The 18,924-nt window shown below is 44.5% G+C and overlaps 1 protein-coding gene across 1 annotated transcript in view; it reads right to left on the reverse strand.

The window, feature by feature from the left end:
* The window catches only part of tsc22d3 (TSC22 domain family, member 3), a 28,837-nt gene extending 10,530 nt beyond the window's left edge, over nt 1–18,307 (reverse strand). Inside the window, exon 1 of the mRNA XM_030764688.1 lies at nt 17,479–18,307. Within this exon, the coding sequence (XP_030620548.1) occupies nt 17,479–17,789 (311 nt within the window). The 5' untranslated portion in view covers nt 17,790–18,307. The remainder of the gene's footprint in view (nt 1–17,478) is intronic.
* Nucleotides 18,308–18,924: the final 617 nt, after the last annotated feature.

Consider the following 18,924-nt stretch of genomic DNA (forward strand, 5'->3'; position numbering starts at 1 on the left):
GGAAACCCTGCCTTTCCTGGCACCGCATGCCCGGCGGTGGTGAGTTGAAGCTGAGCGCGCGGTGCCAGTGTTTTGGCGTGAGCGGAGGGCCAACGTGACGCAGCTGGTGCGGCTGCGTATTCGCTCTGATGTCGGACGAGGCTCCCGGCCTCCGGTCTCACGCACGTCTGCAGACGTCAGAAACCTGAGCCGTCTTACGGTAAAGCCAGAGTCTCCGACTCGCTTACGTCCGTTAGGGGAAGACGAACCTTTGGTGGATGTGCTGAGCGTTTGTTTTAACTAAAGCAGTTCACTTGTTTGTCAGAGAAAGTGAGGACTGAAGGAGTGACCGTACGGTAAGAGGGAGCCTGACCCACAAACACAATAGCTCTCTCCTAATGTTTCCTGGTACAAAACCTTGAGTTTGCTGTGGGCATGTGACTTCTTGGAGAAAAGCTAGAGGAGGAACAATAAAGGGAATCAGTCTAACCCATCCTACAGCGCGTCGGTGTCATGTGCAGACTGCGGTTTGCCACATTTTTGTTCAGTGCAGTGTTTCTGATTTGGGGAAGGAGAGTTTACAAATTTTCGGGTGATCACAGTCATCAGGCGTCATCTGATGCATCATTGTGAAAAAAGAAACGATATTATGATCCAGCTAATATTTCATGCGTGCTCTCATTTGTAGTCTTCATGTTTTGAACCTTTGTTCTCAGACTATCAAAAAATTCACAGTGTATTTTTTTTTTTAGATCCATAGAGAATTATCTTGTGAAAAATTGCATGAAATTAAAGTTTTTGGTTCAAGTTCCACTTGATATGTGTGGAAATCTAAAAGTTACATTGACACAGTTTTTGGAGTATTAGTGCTGCTGGCATTCACAAAAAATGTTCCAGGAACAACATCGTGTATGAGAGCAATAACACACACACACACACACACACACACACACACACACACACACGCACGCAACTTGAGCAACCAGAAAAACTCACACGTCTAAATCTCCCGTTTCATTCCGCTGAAGTCACAGAGACACAGAGTTCACACAGGACACTGTTCTCTGTTCAGCCACTCATCTCACATGTACACTCATGTTCACCGCAGCCTCTAAGCTGTCTCCATGACGACTCGGGCAGTTTCAGAGCAACAGCTCGGCGCGAGTCGGTTTGGTTGGCGCTGTAACTGTGTGGCCACGTGTCTGGTGGATTTGGGCGGCGGAATTCTGCTCTCAGCTCTCGAGTAGAATAGATGCACTGCTTCTGGCCCAGATTTACAATTATTCTCATTATTCTGTGTTCAACAGATACAGCACACCCAAAAAGATAAGCTTCAGCTTATGAATGAAGACCAGCTAAAGAAGAATGCCTTCAAATCCTTCCAAAAAGAGAAAAAAAATCCGTTTAGATTTAGGCCAGTTCTTGTACGTGCATGTCTGCGTGTGTCTGCAAGTCTGTGTACATGTGTGCAAGTCATGTGTGTACATACGTGCTTACCTGCATTGTTACATGGGGTGTATATGTGTAAGCTCGCCTGCTTTAGTGTAAACAGTGTATACGTGTGTACGTGTCTACATTGCTGTAGATCAAGTGTATTCTCAGTGAACTAAGCGAAGCTTTGGAAATAAAACTCAGTGTGATTGACAGGCGATAAGAATGAGAGCAGTCTCCACGCTTGAAACGCACAAATAAGGTAAGGACAAAAAAAACAAAACAAAACAAAACAACAACAAAAAAAACACATCTTAAGGAATTTGTGGCGATGACGCAAAAGGCTCTAATCGCAGCAAACCAGGCAGAGAAGTGTAACCATGCAGGTGAGGTGAATTGTGCAGAGATGAAACCGGCTGATGTGCTGGATTTGCCCACGTAGACAGAACTGGGAACCTGCAACGGCTCACCCTTATCTCCTCTGTGATCTAGAGGGCTTCAACGGCATTGGCTGAGCTCCTCACAAAGCTGTCGATAGACTGGCCCGCGGCCACGGCCCTGCAGACGCGTTTCGCTCACAGAGGTCGCAGAGGGTAAAGATGAACTTTCCCTCACACGCTCTCTCACATGGGAATGTGCAACGGCACGCCCGCGCTCAGCTAATTTCATTCCCGTTCAAATCCTCAAGATTTTTATTTATTCAGCACGACACGCCAGCAATTTAGCAACAACAATGACTGCGACAGCATTTTTTAGGTTTGTTAATTTAGCAGGCAGTCTTATCATCCCAGCATCTACAAATCTCGGATTAAGAAAGAAAAATAAATTAGCGATCGGCATAGAGACGGCATTCATCCCCTTTGCTTCTCCGGCTTAGACAGGAGTAACATGCTCTTTTAATGGATTGTCCATGAAGTCTACAGATTCATTAGAGAAACAGCACCCTGGGCAGTGAAAAGTGAAACTGAACAGTGAACAGCGATCAGCAGTCTGGGCAGTGAACACCAAGCACAAGGGACCTGGTCAAGCCATTTTTTGACACCTGTTTTTTAATACGTGTTTCTTTTAGCATTGATGTTTAAATGCTTTAAATTTGTCTTTTACTGTTCACATCACCACAACTGTGCATTTACTCCAATGAGATTATACTCAAACGCAGAGACTGTAAAAGGGGCATTGCCTTAAAAAAAAAAAAATATATATATATATATATTTTTTTTTTTTTTTTGTAAGGTGAGCATCTGTACCATGTTTGTGCCCTCTTAAGTATATTATCAAATATTGGCATGTCAACAGAAAACATAACAAGATTTTCATTCGTTATTCAGAGAGTAATCCTATTAGGAGTAAGTTCTCGGTGTGGCTTGATAATCTCATCACAAAAAGCATAACAAGGACTCAGCCCATGAAGAACAGACTCAGACAGCGTCTGAAAGCCAAGATTAATGCTCAGCGACAGTGACAAAGACAAGAGCACCTACTGACGTAACAGAGAAAACTGGAACTGTAAACCTGGCCGCCGACAAAAAGCCACCGCGCCCCGTCTTAAAAATCAACATTTTTTTCAAGAGGCTCATGTCACAAAGAAAGGGGTAGATAAGTATGTGAAGTATTTGATTGGCTTGGCCGTGTCCCAATTCCCTTAAGTGAACTCCTTCACCTTGTCACCTCGTTCCCTTACTTAATAGGATAAATGGCCAGTTTTGATTGAACACTCCGTAAGGCTTTCATGCAATGTTTGTTTGGTGTTGCCTCAACACGTTCAGCAGAAAAGGACACACATGGTATATAGGAGCCATGAAAGAGTATGTGGGGACAGGGCACAGTTGTTGAAATACCGTAACTACTTCCTTGACACCTATGTGTCATTTCACGATATTCTAAACCTTTTGACCTAATAAATACACTTCCAGCCTGCCACTCACGACACTCACTGAGCCCTGTGTCCATATATTAGTCTCATCCCGTCTGAGACGTAAGCCTGTCTGTCCTCCTGCCCGATAATTACCGCGTCTTTGACTTTTCCTATGTGTGTCTGTTGTCTGGCACGCTGCTATTTCTGGCTCAGGTGAAGGTGTTCCATGTTCTGTCGTGCCCTGACATCACGAACGCTCGCCGCTGCAGGGCAAAGTCAGCCACTTCCCACCCTCTGTCCTCATGTTTCCATGTGTGCTTGCTTTTCAACACATCATATTTACACTGTCTCCAAACCTCATCCCAGAGCCCTGCGCTGCCACATTTCACTCTGCGCCTGTCCACCACCCTTTTGCATAATGTTTGAGTACAGACAGTGTGTCATTCCTCTCACTTCAATACCACACTGCACACACACACACACACACACACACACACACAATAACCACGAGTTTCCTCCCAGTACAGGCAGTGTAAACACACTACAGCATAAGACGATGTGTGACCCACTGGTGAGGACAACCTTGAGGAAGCCCTGACATGAAACTGGCCTTACATGACCCCAGCACGAAGGGCGTTTCTGTCTCTGAATACCCCTGACCTCTCTCAGCTGCAGAGTTTTCTGGGAGAAAACTGTACAGTGACTGGCAGCCAAAACATACATAAGAGCAGATCATCTGCACACATTAGAAAATATGGTTGGACATAATGAATTATGCATTGCGTTTTTAAAAAATTCTAATTAGAGTTATGAAGTTAGATTTAGATTTTTTTTCCTTTCTTTGGTTATTCAGCTGCGTGCTTACTGAGGCATTACTGTGCCCTTTTCCTCAGTTCACATGCTCTGAGTTCAGCTGGTATGTGTGTGAGTGGTGTCCTGTGTCAGTCACTAACAAGGGTGAGGCGGAGACAGCGATACAGACAGAGAGAGAGAGAGAGAGAGAGAGAGAGAGGCAGACAGACAAAGAGAGAGAGAGAGAGAGAGAGAGAGAGGCAGACAGACAAAGAGAGAGAGAGAGAGAGAGAGAGAGAGAGAGTGGCAGACAGACAAAGAGAGAGAGAGAGAGAGTGGCAGACAGACAAAGAGAGAGAGTCACAGAGAGAGAGAGAGAGAGAGAGAGAGAGAGAGAGAGAGAGAGAACACCGAAATAGGGAAATAAAAAAAAAAAAATTGAGGAAGAGAGAGAGGCAGGGTGGGCGGGCTCACAGCTGTTGTGCTGCAGTGTTTCCTCTGATAGAGAACTTGGCTGTACTCCCAGTTCTTTAGGTAAACCGTAAAAAAAAAAAACACAATTACCTTGGGACGCCTTTTCATCAAAACCAAAAAGATGCCAGTACTGCACCAGGTTTTCAGACCAGTAGGACACTGGATGAGTTTGTGTAGCTTTAGGCAGGTTGAGGCTTGGAGGAAGGTTACGACTATGATATGAAACAACACCCTCAATTTTGCAGGCAAAAGAAAAGAGAGAGAGAAAATCTTTTTATCCGCTTTGACTTTTTCCTCAAACTCACTCTTGACTGAACGGACGTTGTTTTTACATATACACAGCTACACATTTACACACACCAATAAATATATATGTGTGTGTGTGTGTGTGTATACATTAATGGATGTAAATCTATAGGTTGAGCCAGATAAAAGACGTCACTGGGCACACGGGTGAACATTGCTGACATCTGGAAAAGTCTTTAGCTTCTTATCGTAGGATTATTGTATGGAGCCATCTTTAATGCGGTAATCTGTGGTAAATACGGTGCACGAGAGAACAGGCCTAATGGATGATGCATCTGAAACTTTTTTTTTTTTCTAGAATACTAATGCAGAGGGAACAAAAACTACCCCACAAGCGTCCCAGGTCGTTGCTCGCCGCGGTTGTCATGGCAGCATGGCAGAAACAGCGGTAAATTTAATGACTTCTTGAATTGCATTGAGTCTACAGCGTTTTGGGGTTTTTTTTTTAAACAGACATCTGGCTCAGACCACAGGGATCTGTTACGAACTGAACTTGATATGTTTTTCACCGTATTACTTTATCTTAAGAGTTTAAAAATATATGTTTACAGGGCAAGCAGTACGTTGCACGCAACGGACAGACTAAAAATAAGTCTTAACTTGGGACGGATGTCCAGCGCTTGAATAGCGTTCGCTCTCTCAGAAGTGGAAACCTGACCCGGTTCTTTTGCAAATCCTCACGATCAATGGAGAGAGTCAGTCTGTCTGTCGAACAACATGCAAAATGTCGAGTAAAGCAGATGTCTATTTACAAGGCTTCAGACATGCAAATACGCTGTTTTACAGTCTGACCAACTGCACCCACCACTTAGCATCACGAAAAACGATCACACAATACGATTCATTTATTCTTAGACTGCCACTTCTCTGTTTTTTTTTTCATTCTTTTGTTATGTAACAAACTGAGATCTTTCAACCAGCATAAAGACAAACAAAATGTCGAGCCTTCACAGCCCATTTACCGTGTATAAAGGAGAAGAAAAGTTTCTAGCCGGTTGCGTGTTTAGAAATGTGTTTAGGTATGCCGCTTTAAGACGCTCGTTATTCAAAAAAACGACATTGTTCCCAAGACAATTGTAATTGCAAATTATCACACGCATGTCTACGTCTCTCCCAGAACCCCGACATATACCTTTTGCATTCATATGAAACTAGGTGAATAACCAGCAATCTGACGTATTGTGTACATACAAACATATGGATTACTGGGTACCTAAGACTATAGCGCGTTGCGAAGGCATTGAAAGCTACAGGGGCTAATAAATTTCGTGCTCTTTAGCCGTGCCGGGGGAAATATCGTCATCGTTGTCTTGCAACGGGAAACCAAGGGCATAATAAGGATTAGGTGTCTTTGAAAGGAAAACAAACAGTGTAGGGAAAAGACTGGCTTCTTTATAACATGTTATCTCATACAAAATCATCACACCTGTCACTGAGAGTATCAATCATGTCTCATGTGGTAATTCCCACAATTGATTTAAAGGGACTCTCTGAAGTAGGTTGGGTTTGTTTTCTTGTAGATTCACAGACATGTTTTCCAAGAAGAGTTGGGACAGGATCCCCGTCCACGGTAACCTTGGCACAACAAAACCCATGTCGTAAAAGAAAACATTTTTAAGGCGTGCTTTTTGATGTTTGTTTTTACGTGGGTAGCGTTCATTTATTGTCTCCGAGAAATGTTTTGTGTACTTTTTTTTTAGTCTGTACTAGGCAGATTCCAGTGCATCCTCCGAATTGTCAAGCCTCGTATGAAAAGAAAAGACAGGATAGAGTCTTGTAAAACAGGAAATCCTCTATCAGTCTAATGCACAGTGCAGTGTGGAGCCATGGGAAAGGGACCAGAGACCTCACTTGACCCTCACTTTTAAAGCAACGCACCCTCTCAGATCCCAAGAGCAGGTAGACAGCTGAACCTGTCAACTCAACGTTAAGAGAGAAACCAGCATTAGCTGCAATCGACAAACGAGTATAACCCAGTGCTCACTGAAAGCTGATGTTTACATGCAAGGCGCTTAACGTTTCAGAGATGAGACTGTACACTGTTTGGGCCACGTTTCCACGGTTTAAAAGCCCCATCAAATAGTCTCAGGAAACTGGTCCTCTGGACCAAGTGGACTGCCGTGGTTTTCACGCTCCAGCTCTTGGTTGTCTTACGTTTCTTTGCAGAGCGATCCCTTCACCTCTTAACCTGCGTGAGTGCCGTGTTCCACGGAACTCTGTGTGTACTCAGTTTTTTTTTTTTTTTTTTTTCGTCTTTCTTTTTTATTTTCAAACCCTTCTGTTTACATCACTTGCCTGTTAACGGCAGACTATCCCTCAGCCGATGAGTCAGTCTATGACATCTCGGTGGAAAAAATGTTGTCGCCGAGAGACTGAATAGCTCTGGCTATTAATGAGCGTCTGGGCAAAATGGCAGCAGAAGCGCTAGCACATTCCAGAAGGTTCCGTGTTTTTTTGGACCTCTCTAAGTGTCTTCGTAATGGCAGGTTTTGTAAACAAAAGCGAAGGCTCAGACAGGATGCATCTTGCTTGTAATTTTCAAACATCAGCTGCCAGCTTTTTCTTACCTGGGCGACGTCCAAAAACAATCAGAGAGAGAGAGAGAGAGAGAGCTCTCAGAACTTGGCAGACCGTACGGTGTACCCGCTGGGCTACATGGAAAGACCTCAAACCACGCTCAGAGGAGCTTAAAGAACAAATAAGCCGGGGTTTTTACGGCCAGCCCTCCTCATTGTGAATCTGAGGAGGCGCAGGGCTGCAGACCAAACAGGGTGAGGGATCTGCTGGTTTAGACACGTTGCTGTGTCTTTCCAGGACAGCCAAACAGTTCCTGTAAAAACAGAGGTGGTTTGCCTAGAAATGGCTCTGAGTTTCCTCAGAGCCCGACGCCTTTTCCCACAGCTGGGGTGAATACAGTGAGAAAAGTGTGTGTATGTGTGTGTGTGTGTGTGTGTGTGTGATAAATAAAGAGCACAGCTTTGGTTCTGATGTACTCGAGAAAAAAACAGTCACTGTTGAAAACAAAGATAGATTAGAACCATATGGGGGACTTTTATAGCAATGAACTCACTCCAATTTTTTGCCGGCTCAGTGTTGTTAGTGTCATTATCGGATACTCAACATTTTTAAATGCCGTTTTTGGGGCCATTACTAAATATTTTTTTTCTTTTTTAAGATTCAGTTTGACATTTTATCAAGCATGTCTTTCTACCTTTTCTCTCCATATCTCTTTCAGCCCCCCCCCCCTCTCTCTCTCTCACACACACACTCTGCTCTTACTCTTGTTCTCACAGAAGTATGGAGGAATATGTGTGCAAGTCTGTCCCAGTTATGAAGAAATGGATGTTTGCTGCATGTCCTGTGTACCAGTTACTCAATATTGCTTTTCCTTTCCAAGTTCAGAGAACATTCTTCTCCTCGTCTGACCGCTGCTGCCCTATTCTCAACACTGAAACCTACACCTCCACTCTCCCACTGCTCACTGTTCAAGGGTTTTTTTCTTTCTTTTCTTTTCTTTCTTTTTTTTTTTTGCTTTGCTTTGCTGCAACAGAGCCTTTCACAAACAATTATGCAATTGAGTGTGGGTGGCGTTCTAATAATTTATCAGTGAACTGGCTGAAAATGGATATTAAGGTGAGGACAGGTACAGGTACGTCAGGGATTTGTGCCAGATCTGTTACTTCATATTCGCTACTTGCAAAGTTAGTGTTAGGTGTTAGTCTTATATGTTAGTCTTACTCAGCAAACAAGCCACAACGTGTCAAACTGCATTGATTCACACCAGCACATTTGCAGGTAATGTATCTGTTCTGCCAACAGCAGCAAACAAGCACTTAAAGCTGGTGGATAATCACGAGTCTTTTGCATCTTCAAATATGGTCTTCATTGGGTTGCGTGAGAGAGGAGTTCAACTCTCCGAGTTCCTATAATTAAACGTCCTTGAGGCCAAGAGACCAAAACAAAGATTTTAAAGTTGTTTACTGTGAACAGTCTGTTTTGAAACAAAACGTTTTGTTGCATAAGTGTCATGTTCTGTGTGCTCTACGACTGGTTTACAATGAACTGTACGTGTTCCCTGGGCTAGACACGCACCTGGCAGGACGTTAACACGTATATATACAGAATATGGGCCGTGGCAGAAGAGACACTCATGGAAGCATGTGAAGGCACGAGGCAGGGAACACACTGAGCTACAGAGAGCTAAGATGTTTTCTGGAAATTCAGCAGAACAAAAGACAAGCCCAGAAAAAAAGAACTGGCCCATTCATTCCCCTACTGGCCTACAGGCAAGGGCACGGTGTCCTAGATTTGGTGGACTAGAACTTTTATCAGCCAGGGCTTGTCAGTGGGGTTTGGGTGGAGTTCTTAGTAGGACAGGTAGAGGAAGTTTGGCAAGTGTCCCTGGTTCGATAGATCAGAGAGCACAATCTTCAGGAAAAAAAAAAAACAAAACAAAAAAAAACTTTCTCCTGGCACTACCGATAGATCGTGGCAGTAGATTGTTTGAGACATTTCCTTTTAATTGACTGTTTTGATTGATTGCAACAGAAGTCAGGTTGGTACAGCGCCACTCAGCACTAGCTGAACTACCAGACAGTGTGTTGCGGCGTCTACCAAACCTCTTCGAATGCCAAGGTTCTCAGCCGCCGGACGGATCGTGCCCTGGGACTGCCTGGCACCGATACGAGGCTGAGGGAAAAACTCCGGGAAGATGGCTCCTGTTGACAGGCACTCTCTCTCATTATCTCAGTGGGCAACACTGCCTGAGGGTGGGCTGATAAGACGGCGTGGTCCAGCGCCTCGGATAGCCTTCAGCGCTTACGCCTCGTCCCCGCGGCTCTTACATAAGCCTCTCTCTCTCTTCGTCTCAATCACATGACTCCAAATGGACCAAGCAACCAAGCAAACAGAGAAAGCAAACATTCAAGCAACCAAGCAAGCAAGCGAAAAAAAAAAAAAAAGATAGAAAGAAAGAAAGAAAGAAGGAACGAACGAAATGCGTGACACTCCCTCATTTGTCGGAATCGAACAAACATTGACCTAAAAGCCTTTTTGTATTCACTTCTATCTCTTACATTGACTTGATTCAGTCGGTGCCCTGACGCGTAATGTTGACTTAGACTGGGAGAGAGGTGTGGGTTATCTGTCACATCTACTAGGGTTTTGTCCTTTTCAGTATTTCGCACCAAATCCAGGAGAATAGCTAAGCCTCGCAGGTTTTAAACCCAGGGCGGCTACTGCTGTTGATGGTAAGGTCCTGTGAGGTCACGGACAGGAATTCGTTGTGTAGAAGTGTATTCCCTTTAGTTCACAAATCAAATTGAAAAAAAAAAAAAAAGAACAAAGAAAAGAAAAAGTTTCAAGTCTAAAACTTACACTCTGTGACATCTTCAGGACTTTTTTCTAAACAAGAAGTAAGAGTAGCTCATGACTTGCTCTGAGCTTAAAGTTGATAAAGTAATAACAGTGAATTATTTCAGCGAAACAAACTCCTTTCTCTTGCCTTTCTTCTATGTCAGTTCCATCAAAACTGACATGTCCAGCTGTCATAATTACCCTGGCCTTGCGGGCAAGATTACGAATGGCCCCGCATCCTCGATATTGGGATGCTATTGTGTCTGACTCGGCAGACAGTTCAACACGATCAGGTTTTTTTTTTTGTTTGTTTGTTTTTTTTGTTTTTTCAAATTCCTGAGGTAAACAGCAATGGAAGACAGAGTCCAAGACAGAGTCTGGATTTTATCAAGTCAATAAACCCTGACCCTTTAGCCCTGTTTCACAAGCTAGCATGTCTATTTACTCTGGAGCAGAGACGGACTGACCTCTAAGCCGAAGCCCCGACGCAAACGCGCTGTAATGATTTTTTTTTGTGGACCTGCCTCGTTCCCCAATTCATTGGGAGGTTCATATCCCAGGAGACACCTTGTGCTGTGAATGAGTACTGCCCTTTGCTTTACTTTAATCCCACCATCCCAGTTTGAACAAGCATCAAAATGAGCTTTTTTTTTTTCTTTTTTTTTTTCCCCAGCTCATATTGCAGCATGGCGTCCATTTGAGTTGGCAGCTCATGTGTCCCTGCGTGTCTGGAAAAACAGTGTCCCTCTTATTGAACCAACCATATTCACGGGTCCGTTATCTCACCGCGCCAAGCTAGAACCGCGCTGTTTCTGCAAAGGCGCCTATGTTTGGGTTACGGGGAACCCCCGTGACTGCTCCCCAACTCAGAATTCTATCTCGGGGGGTTAGGGGGGAGGATGGTGAAGACGGTGCCTGTCGTTGCCCCCGACGACTGGTTTCCGAGAACAGCACCACCTTACACCAGGCAACAAAGCTCTGGGTTCTGGCCGCATGCCACTGGCACTCAGACAAATCTCCGTTAGCCTTGCCATAACAAAGCGCTCATTCAGATTGTCCGTTAAAGGGACATTATATACCTCTGTACGTGGTCGTTTGAACATGGCTGTGAAAAAACGTCTGAAAGAAACCATTTACGCACAAACAAATCGAAATGACCCCCCTAAGGGAATTTTTTTGGTACGATGATCCCTCCTGGCGGTGTGTTGTTTATTTTTGGTCGATACACAAGTGTTTTTACAGGTTACCTTTAAACATTCGAGTTGGATCGGCTAGTTTTTTGATGCAAGACAGGTGAGGTGAGTTTCTTTTTGTGAACTGTGAGTGTAATCAAAACCACCAATGCCAGGGTGACCATACGTGCTCTTTGTCCCGGACATGTCCTCTTTTTCGGACCAAATAATGATGGGATTTCTAAATCGCCAGAAATGTCCGGGATTTGGCTTTTGCTTTCCACAGTCGCCATTCATTGTGTGCGTGTGCGTTTGCATTGCTTTGACCTTTTTCTTTAGGTCACACCCTCTCGCACGCCACCAATGGATGGTCATGTGCACTATCATGCCATAAACATTGGTTAAACTGCATCTCATTCATTACTGTTGACACCGCAGCAACAGCCAAGAGACCTTAAGAAAGACGTAACGCCACCAAAACTTGAATGGAAAGAAATAAGGTCATCTTGCCACTGTTATTATGCTGGCAGTTATTTGTCTTATTAAAGACTAGCCGGCTATGTATTGCGGCAGTTAAGCACAGATGGAGTTTCACATTGCATTGTCAAGCATCAGCCTTACATGTGCAACGACAGGAACCGAAAGTGACATACACTTAAATTACCCCATAAGTTAGGAGGAGAACGCATCATCACGCCCCCCCCCCCCCCCCCCCCCCCCCCCCCCCCGATCCTGGCCTCTTTTTTGAAAACCAAAATATGGTCACCCTAACCAATGCAAAACAGCTACTTCCACAACTTTCTCTCTGGGCTACGGCGCCAAGTTTTTCGACTAACAGGTACAGCTGCGCGCTAGAACTTCTGGAAGCAAAATCTCTTTCATAAATGATCCCAAAAGACGCTGGCCTTTTTCTCAGTCTAATATCCCGCATTTATGAGACGTCTGAATCTTATAATTTCAAATTTCCTCAGCTGGAGGATCACACGCTGACTCAGCAGCTCTGGACTGGCTGTGGCCAAAACGTTCTCATCCCCTGGCACTTGCCATGCCCAAGTTTTTCCCTTCCCACTAACACAGCTGGGCAGCTGGCCGCAGCATCCTTCGTATCTAAGCGCAATCTAAGTAGAGAGAGAACTGATTTAAGCAAAAACTTGTGATGCTTTTAATATGGGTTTGATGTGACATTTTCAACCCCTGTAGTCAAAACCAAGTTAAGAGTCATCTGGTTTACCGTAGAAGTATTGGCTGTAGTCCCCAGAGCCACGTATGAGTTGTGAAATCTTTTTGAAGTTATGCTTTCCAAAATAGTTAACCATTATCTGTGTGTGTTTTTTTTTTTTTTAATGGCACTGTTACAACAGAGCTAAACCTCTGCAAAAACTGAGTGCTTCTAACTCTGTGTATTTGTGTTGAAATCCTGTCTTGTGTTTGTGTGTGTGTGTGTGTGTGTGTGTTTTAAACAGACCAGAATAACGCTGATGTTGAAACAAACAGATGTAATCTGTCGGTGTTTAGATGTAACAGCTCAAATTGCATTTTGACAAGGTGTTTTTGACAGTGAAAACTGACACGACCATCTTCAGTCTACATGCTACATGCTACTGATCTCTCCTGCTGATGACCATCCCATCAATCAAACAGATCTCAGAGTCGGTGGAGAACCAAAAAAGGGGAGTTGGCTTGTCAGCCTCTAAGCTCCTCAAAATCTACCACCTCCTCCTTCATTTTATTCTGTCAAATCTGGGTTCCGTCTTTTTTTTTTTTTTTTTTTTTAGAACTACTTCTATAAAAAAAGAGGCTCACACACTATCTCTGTGTGCTTGTACAGGTCTAACAGTCTTTACATAACAGGACTGTCCCGTGCTCCCTGTGAACAGACAGAGGAATCCTCTTGTGCCCTGCGCTTGAAAGAGCCTTTGCTTTCATAACTAATATTATGATGTTTACTGAAGGCAGCAGATTGTCATTGATAAATAGGGTTTTTACTGTTCATTTGGACCCTCTTTTTTTAACGAGACATATTTAAATGGAATTGCACAAGCTCTGTTCCTGGCATAGAGTTAGTGAGTGTTCTCATATGGCTAACTTTAGTTTATTATGGTCTATTCCAACTCTGATTCCACGTGCGTTAGATGGGATGTTTTCTGTTGGCTCATCTTGCTCCCTCATTCACACTTGCTGCAGAACACATGTGTGTGTGTGTGTGTGTGTCTGTCTGCCTGTCTGTCTGTGTGAGCATGTGCATGAATAGGTTTGTGTGTGAGCAAGCACACTTGCTGCAGAAAACGTGTGTCCATGCATGCGTGTGTGTGTGTGTGTGTGTGTGTGTGTGTGTGTGTGTGTTCACGTGCATGCGCATGTGTGTGTGTGTGTTCATACGTTAATGCACGTGTGTGCATTTGTGTGTGTGTGTGTGTGTGTGTGTGTGTGTATTTGCAGCTGTTTGTGAGGGTGGACGCTTGAACATTTGTTGGAACCTCAGACACAGGCAGAGAGGCTCAGTGCTCTAACGTGGCCAGAATCTCTAATAACAGTGACAGCCAAGGGAGCTGGCTCAGGAGACGGATGCCTGGGAACACACTGTTCTGGCCACACTTTCTCGGGCTGGTGCTTGTCAGTCCAGCTGTTTGGTCTGTGCCGGACACGCAGGTCAGCCTGGGCAGAGCCAGAGAGCTGTGTAGTTGATGAATAGCTGCCAATAAACAGGCTTTATCAGGCTGCAAGCCGGGCTATCTCAAAGTAATGTCCCCAACTACCTTTTAACCTTTGACCCAGCGACCCACAAACTGCTGATGGCCATTTTGGAACACGGCTTGCCTCGCAGGAGCGATGCGGATTGATTATTGTAGTTTGTATTCCAAGATGCAGCTTGGACAGTTTCTTAAAAAAAAAAAAAAAAAAGTTGCAACTTTATCGTGAGTCGCTGATCTAAAATCTATCTTCCTTCCCTCGTGGCTGATGACATTTCGTCGTCATAGTGATGCTCTCCTTTTTTTTTTATTTGGACTTTTATATAAGGAAGGATTGGTCATTTAGAGTAAGATTGTTTTTCCTGTTTCCTGAGTTGAGGAATTCGGTGCCAAACAGCCACACTGTATACAGACCCATCTACTCATCTCTTCTCCTTTTTTTTCCTCTGGCTTTTTAAATAGTTGACTGCGTTTCAACACATTAAGTAAACAAGTCTGTGTTTCAGAGTTTAGGTCACAGAGTTTTCCTCCTATGCTCTAGACTTAAGCCAGTCAGCAAGTCCCTCCCTGTTCCAAAGCCTTGTTAAAGAGAAAACACCGCCTTTATCACGGCAATATCAATAACATTGTGTTCCCAATGCGAATATCAAGGACTTTGTATTCCATGACACTAGGCATGAAAGAAATGGGATTGAGTTTATCTGAAGGAGAGGGTGTGTGTTTTTTTTTGTTGTTTTTTTTTGTTTTTTTGCTGTGGTTCGGATTTAAAGAAAAGGATGAGACATTACATAAGATGAATGAAGGGTGGGGTGTGGGCGCGGGGAGGGTGGGGGGTGGGCGCGGGGAGGGTGGGGGGGGGGGCACATCCCAGCCCTGAGAAGAAGAAGCTATTCACGTGTTTAAATTACTCCTGCCTCACAAGGTCAGTGTTCCTGAGTGGAGCTGCAGACAAGCCGCCTCAAACAGAACTACTTTTCCTATTAACACGTGCTGAAAAACAGACCCAGTGTTAAAGAACAACAGTGAGGCAGTGCTTTAGCTGGGAAAAGCCATTTGACAGAGTAGCACGCTGAATGGCTTCTCGGTTCTCTCACGTAAGGTCATGTGTCGCTCAGACAGCGTCTTTACTGAACGCTCACCAATCTCACTCGAGCTCCCAGCTTCCCTCTATCAGCCCACATTAATCATGTTGACCGTCCACTTTCAGTGCAATGCGCTTAAACGATAAGTAGGTTTAAAGTTTAACCGAGTTGTTTGGAGGTAGCCTTGGTAAATGAACTCCCCCCTTACTGAAGGATAGCGGCACCTCGATTACCCTACATCTATGAAAAAGTCCCAAAGCCAAAGTGTGTTGATGCTCGTTTCTCAGAGATCTGCTCGTGAGGATTTTGTGACAGAAACACAGAGTGTCCGTGTCACTTCATTAGACTTACATTAACTCTGAACAAGCAGGCCCGAAAAGCCCATTCAAAACAGGTTTCTAATTGTTCATTCATCTGGTCGACAACGACTCTTTTGAGTGTGCGTCCTTGACCAGAAGACAAGAAGCGTTGTTTAAACTACACTAGGCTTGTTTTTGTTTTTTGTTTTTTTTTTGATGAATCACAGCCTAGAGTGTTTGCTGCTGATTGCTGATACCTGCAGTATTTCTCAATATTCAGAAGGAGCTTGTGGTGACACCACGAGCAAAGGTGTACGGTGATGTCACCACATCGCTCTGCAGCGGAAACCGAAGACGAAAAACCTTTTTTTTCTTTCTCTCTTTCTTTCGTTTTTTTAAGACTTAACTACCTGTTTTACATCACCTCGGGCCATTGGGTCGGCATGCACGTTATGTCAGTCTTCCGCAGACTGACACGAAATCAGGCATTTCTAGGGATTTGGAAGTCCAAGGGTAGAATTTACAGAGGTAATGACATTTGAAATAGGTTGTTATCAGCGCCGACCCCACGCTCGTTTTCGTTACGGCTGAGAGGATTTCATAAGAGTTCTTTTCCACTCCTTCCTGCTGTGTCTCTGGCTTTTTCTGTTTTATGCCGACAGTATTCCGTGAGTTATTACATCATAAGGGTAGCTTCAGTAATAGTGTAATATGTGTTTTACTGAAGGGAAAGAAAAACAACAACAACATTTCTTGCAGGTAACTGAGAGGCACAACTGATCACGTGTTAATCTCTCAACAATTTAATCCATGCAAACAAGTGGCGGTCGTGTACAGAACATGATAATGTATCTATTTGTCAATGATTGGCCTTGATGAAACGTCACAGACTCCCAGAACGTCATTAAAATCATGTCTTTGAATAAATGTCCTGCCCGCAAAAATGTATAAACACGCGTGTTTCTGACCGGCGAAATAAGATTCGAGTCACATGTCTAATTTAAAGCTCTTATTTGCTTAGTGTTAACTGTAGTGTGAAAGTGAATTTAGTCAAATGGCATGCATCCTTCGGGAAATAAAATTTAATTACGTACGCATGCACTTTGAGCCCTGAGGCTAAGTCATGTTTCACTCTGAGGTTTTAGTTTTTCTTTTCTTTTCTTTTTTTTTTCCTTTGTATTAGATATGTTTGACTGACATCTTTGGACATCAGAAATTTTCACATGGTGTTTGCGGCTTTCAGAACACAACGCCTGGGGTGTCGCTTTATATCAGTCTGGGACTGGTTTTTCTGACTGTCACCGAATCTTCCCCTGAGTGTCCCATACATTCTTTCACACAAAGACGAACATTCCTCCGCACAGAGTTTCTGAGAAACTCATTTGACAAGCTGCTTTGGCTTTGCATATAATCCTTAGCAGCAATAAGACAAGGTAGGAATGAACAGAAGTGTCACTGACGTCTGATGTCTGTTTTGAGTGTCTTAGTTCATAAACAGGTAGGAGGATTTTTAACTGTAATCTTATTTTTGAAAAAATAAGATTACAGATTTATTCCAGGGCAAACAATCGAAATGAAAAAGAAGAATGTTTAAGTAACATAAATGTTCTGGAGAAGGAAAAATCTTTAAAGACCAGTGTGGAAGAGCGAGAGAGACTGTTTGTAATAGAGATGAAGCAGAGTTCTGAAGGAGTTTTTTCTTTTTTTTTTCTCTTCCTTTTTAAAGTTACATAAGAATCCGGAGCTCTGAAACAACAGCTCACAACCAGTGACTTTTCAGCTCCTGCCACAGAGTTCCCTCCCCTGAGTCTTTCAGTCACTCACACAGAAAAGCCAATATGACATTTTTTTTTTCCTTTTTCTCTTTTAGAAAAGAAAGGGAGGAAGCATTTCAGCACATGTGTGTGACTGTGTGTTTGTGAATGTGTGTGGGTTTATGAACGTGCGTGTACATGTGTAAAATCGTGTTTGTGAGTGTACGTGCGTATGTGTGAGAACGTGTGTGTGTGTGTGTGTGTGTCTATGACAGAGACGAGCACATACCTGTGGAAGAAGAGTAAGATGGATAGCATGGTCTGGTCAATGTTGCTGTTGCAGATCCCTTCATTGAGCAGGTAACAGGGGTCTCTGACCACAGACTCCAGGGAGTCCTGTCTCATGATGCTGTTGAGTTTGTCTGTGTTGAGGTTGTGAAAGAGCAGCTGGTCGCGGAGCTGTCTGAAGTGACTGACCGTGGGGCTGCCCAGGCTGGCGTGTCTCTGGCGTCCGGCGTCCGGCTCGCAGCCGTTAGCCAGGTCCAGGCAGCAGCTGCAGCAGTCCAGTCCGATGGGTGAGCGGCATTCCTCGTCAGACATGGTGGTGCCGGCGCCCCCGGGAGCGGAGGTGAACGCGGACGGAGATCCTGACGGCAGGTGGAGAAAAGTGACGACGGCCAAACCGAGAGGTCCCTCCTTCACCGTATCACAGCACCAGACCACAGTGTGTGTCTGCTTGTGTGTGCGTCCGCTCACGTGCTAAGGCGTTCCCTGGGTAAAATCTCAGATCTCACTGCTTGTAGGTGCAGGTGTTTCGGCGGAGAGAGAGAAATGTCCTGGGTTTCCAAGGCACAGCTCTGGGCACGTCGGTCCTCCCTGAGCGCGACGGACAGAGTGTGGACGTGTGTGAGTGAGTGAGCGAGTGAGTGACTGAGCAGACGAGAGATCGACTGAGTGTACGTAAGTGTGTTACGCTGGTTTTGTGTGTGAGTACCTGTGTGTGTGCGTGTGTGTGTGTGTGTGAGAAGAAGTGGAGACGGAGAGCGGTTATTCAGCGGGAATGTGTTTGAAAGCAAAACCAGAAGCTGCTTATGTTTTTCCTCCCCCTCCCTCTCTCCTCCTGCAGTGCACTTTTTCTGCCCCCTGTGCCTGCACGCAGCCCACAGACAGACCGAGAGAGAGAGAGAGAGAGAGAGAGGGAGTGGAGAGGAGGGAAGGGTGGGGAAACCCTTGTGATTGGTAAAGAGACTCTCTTTAGTTCACAGAGGAAGCCCTCCTCCCTCCCTCCCTCTCTCTCTCTCTCTCTCTCTCACACACACACACAAACACGCACGCTAAGCTAAGCTCCACGTTACTGTTACAGTGACAGGGGAGGGAAAAAAGTCAAAGCATGCTCACTGTGTGTCTTACTGACTGTCTCCACAGAGACAGAACAAACTCCCTCGTACACTCACATGTACTCACTCACACACACACACACACACACAATCACACGTACACACACACACACACAAACACACACACACACACACACACTCACAAACACATGTACACACACACACGCACACACACACACACACACAAACACACGTACACACACACACACACACACACACACACACACACACACACACAGACACACCAACACTCACTCACTCACTCACACACACACAAACACACACACAGATGGACATTCTCTGACTAACAGCCAAGGACAGGACTTCCTCTCAGTTTA

This window comes from Chanos chanos, chromosome 2, assembly GCF_902362185.1.
Source record: "Chanos chanos chromosome 2, fChaCha1.1, whole genome shotgun sequence".
Lineage (NCBI taxonomy): Eukaryota > Metazoa > Chordata > Actinopteri > Gonorynchiformes > Chanidae > Chanos > Chanos chanos.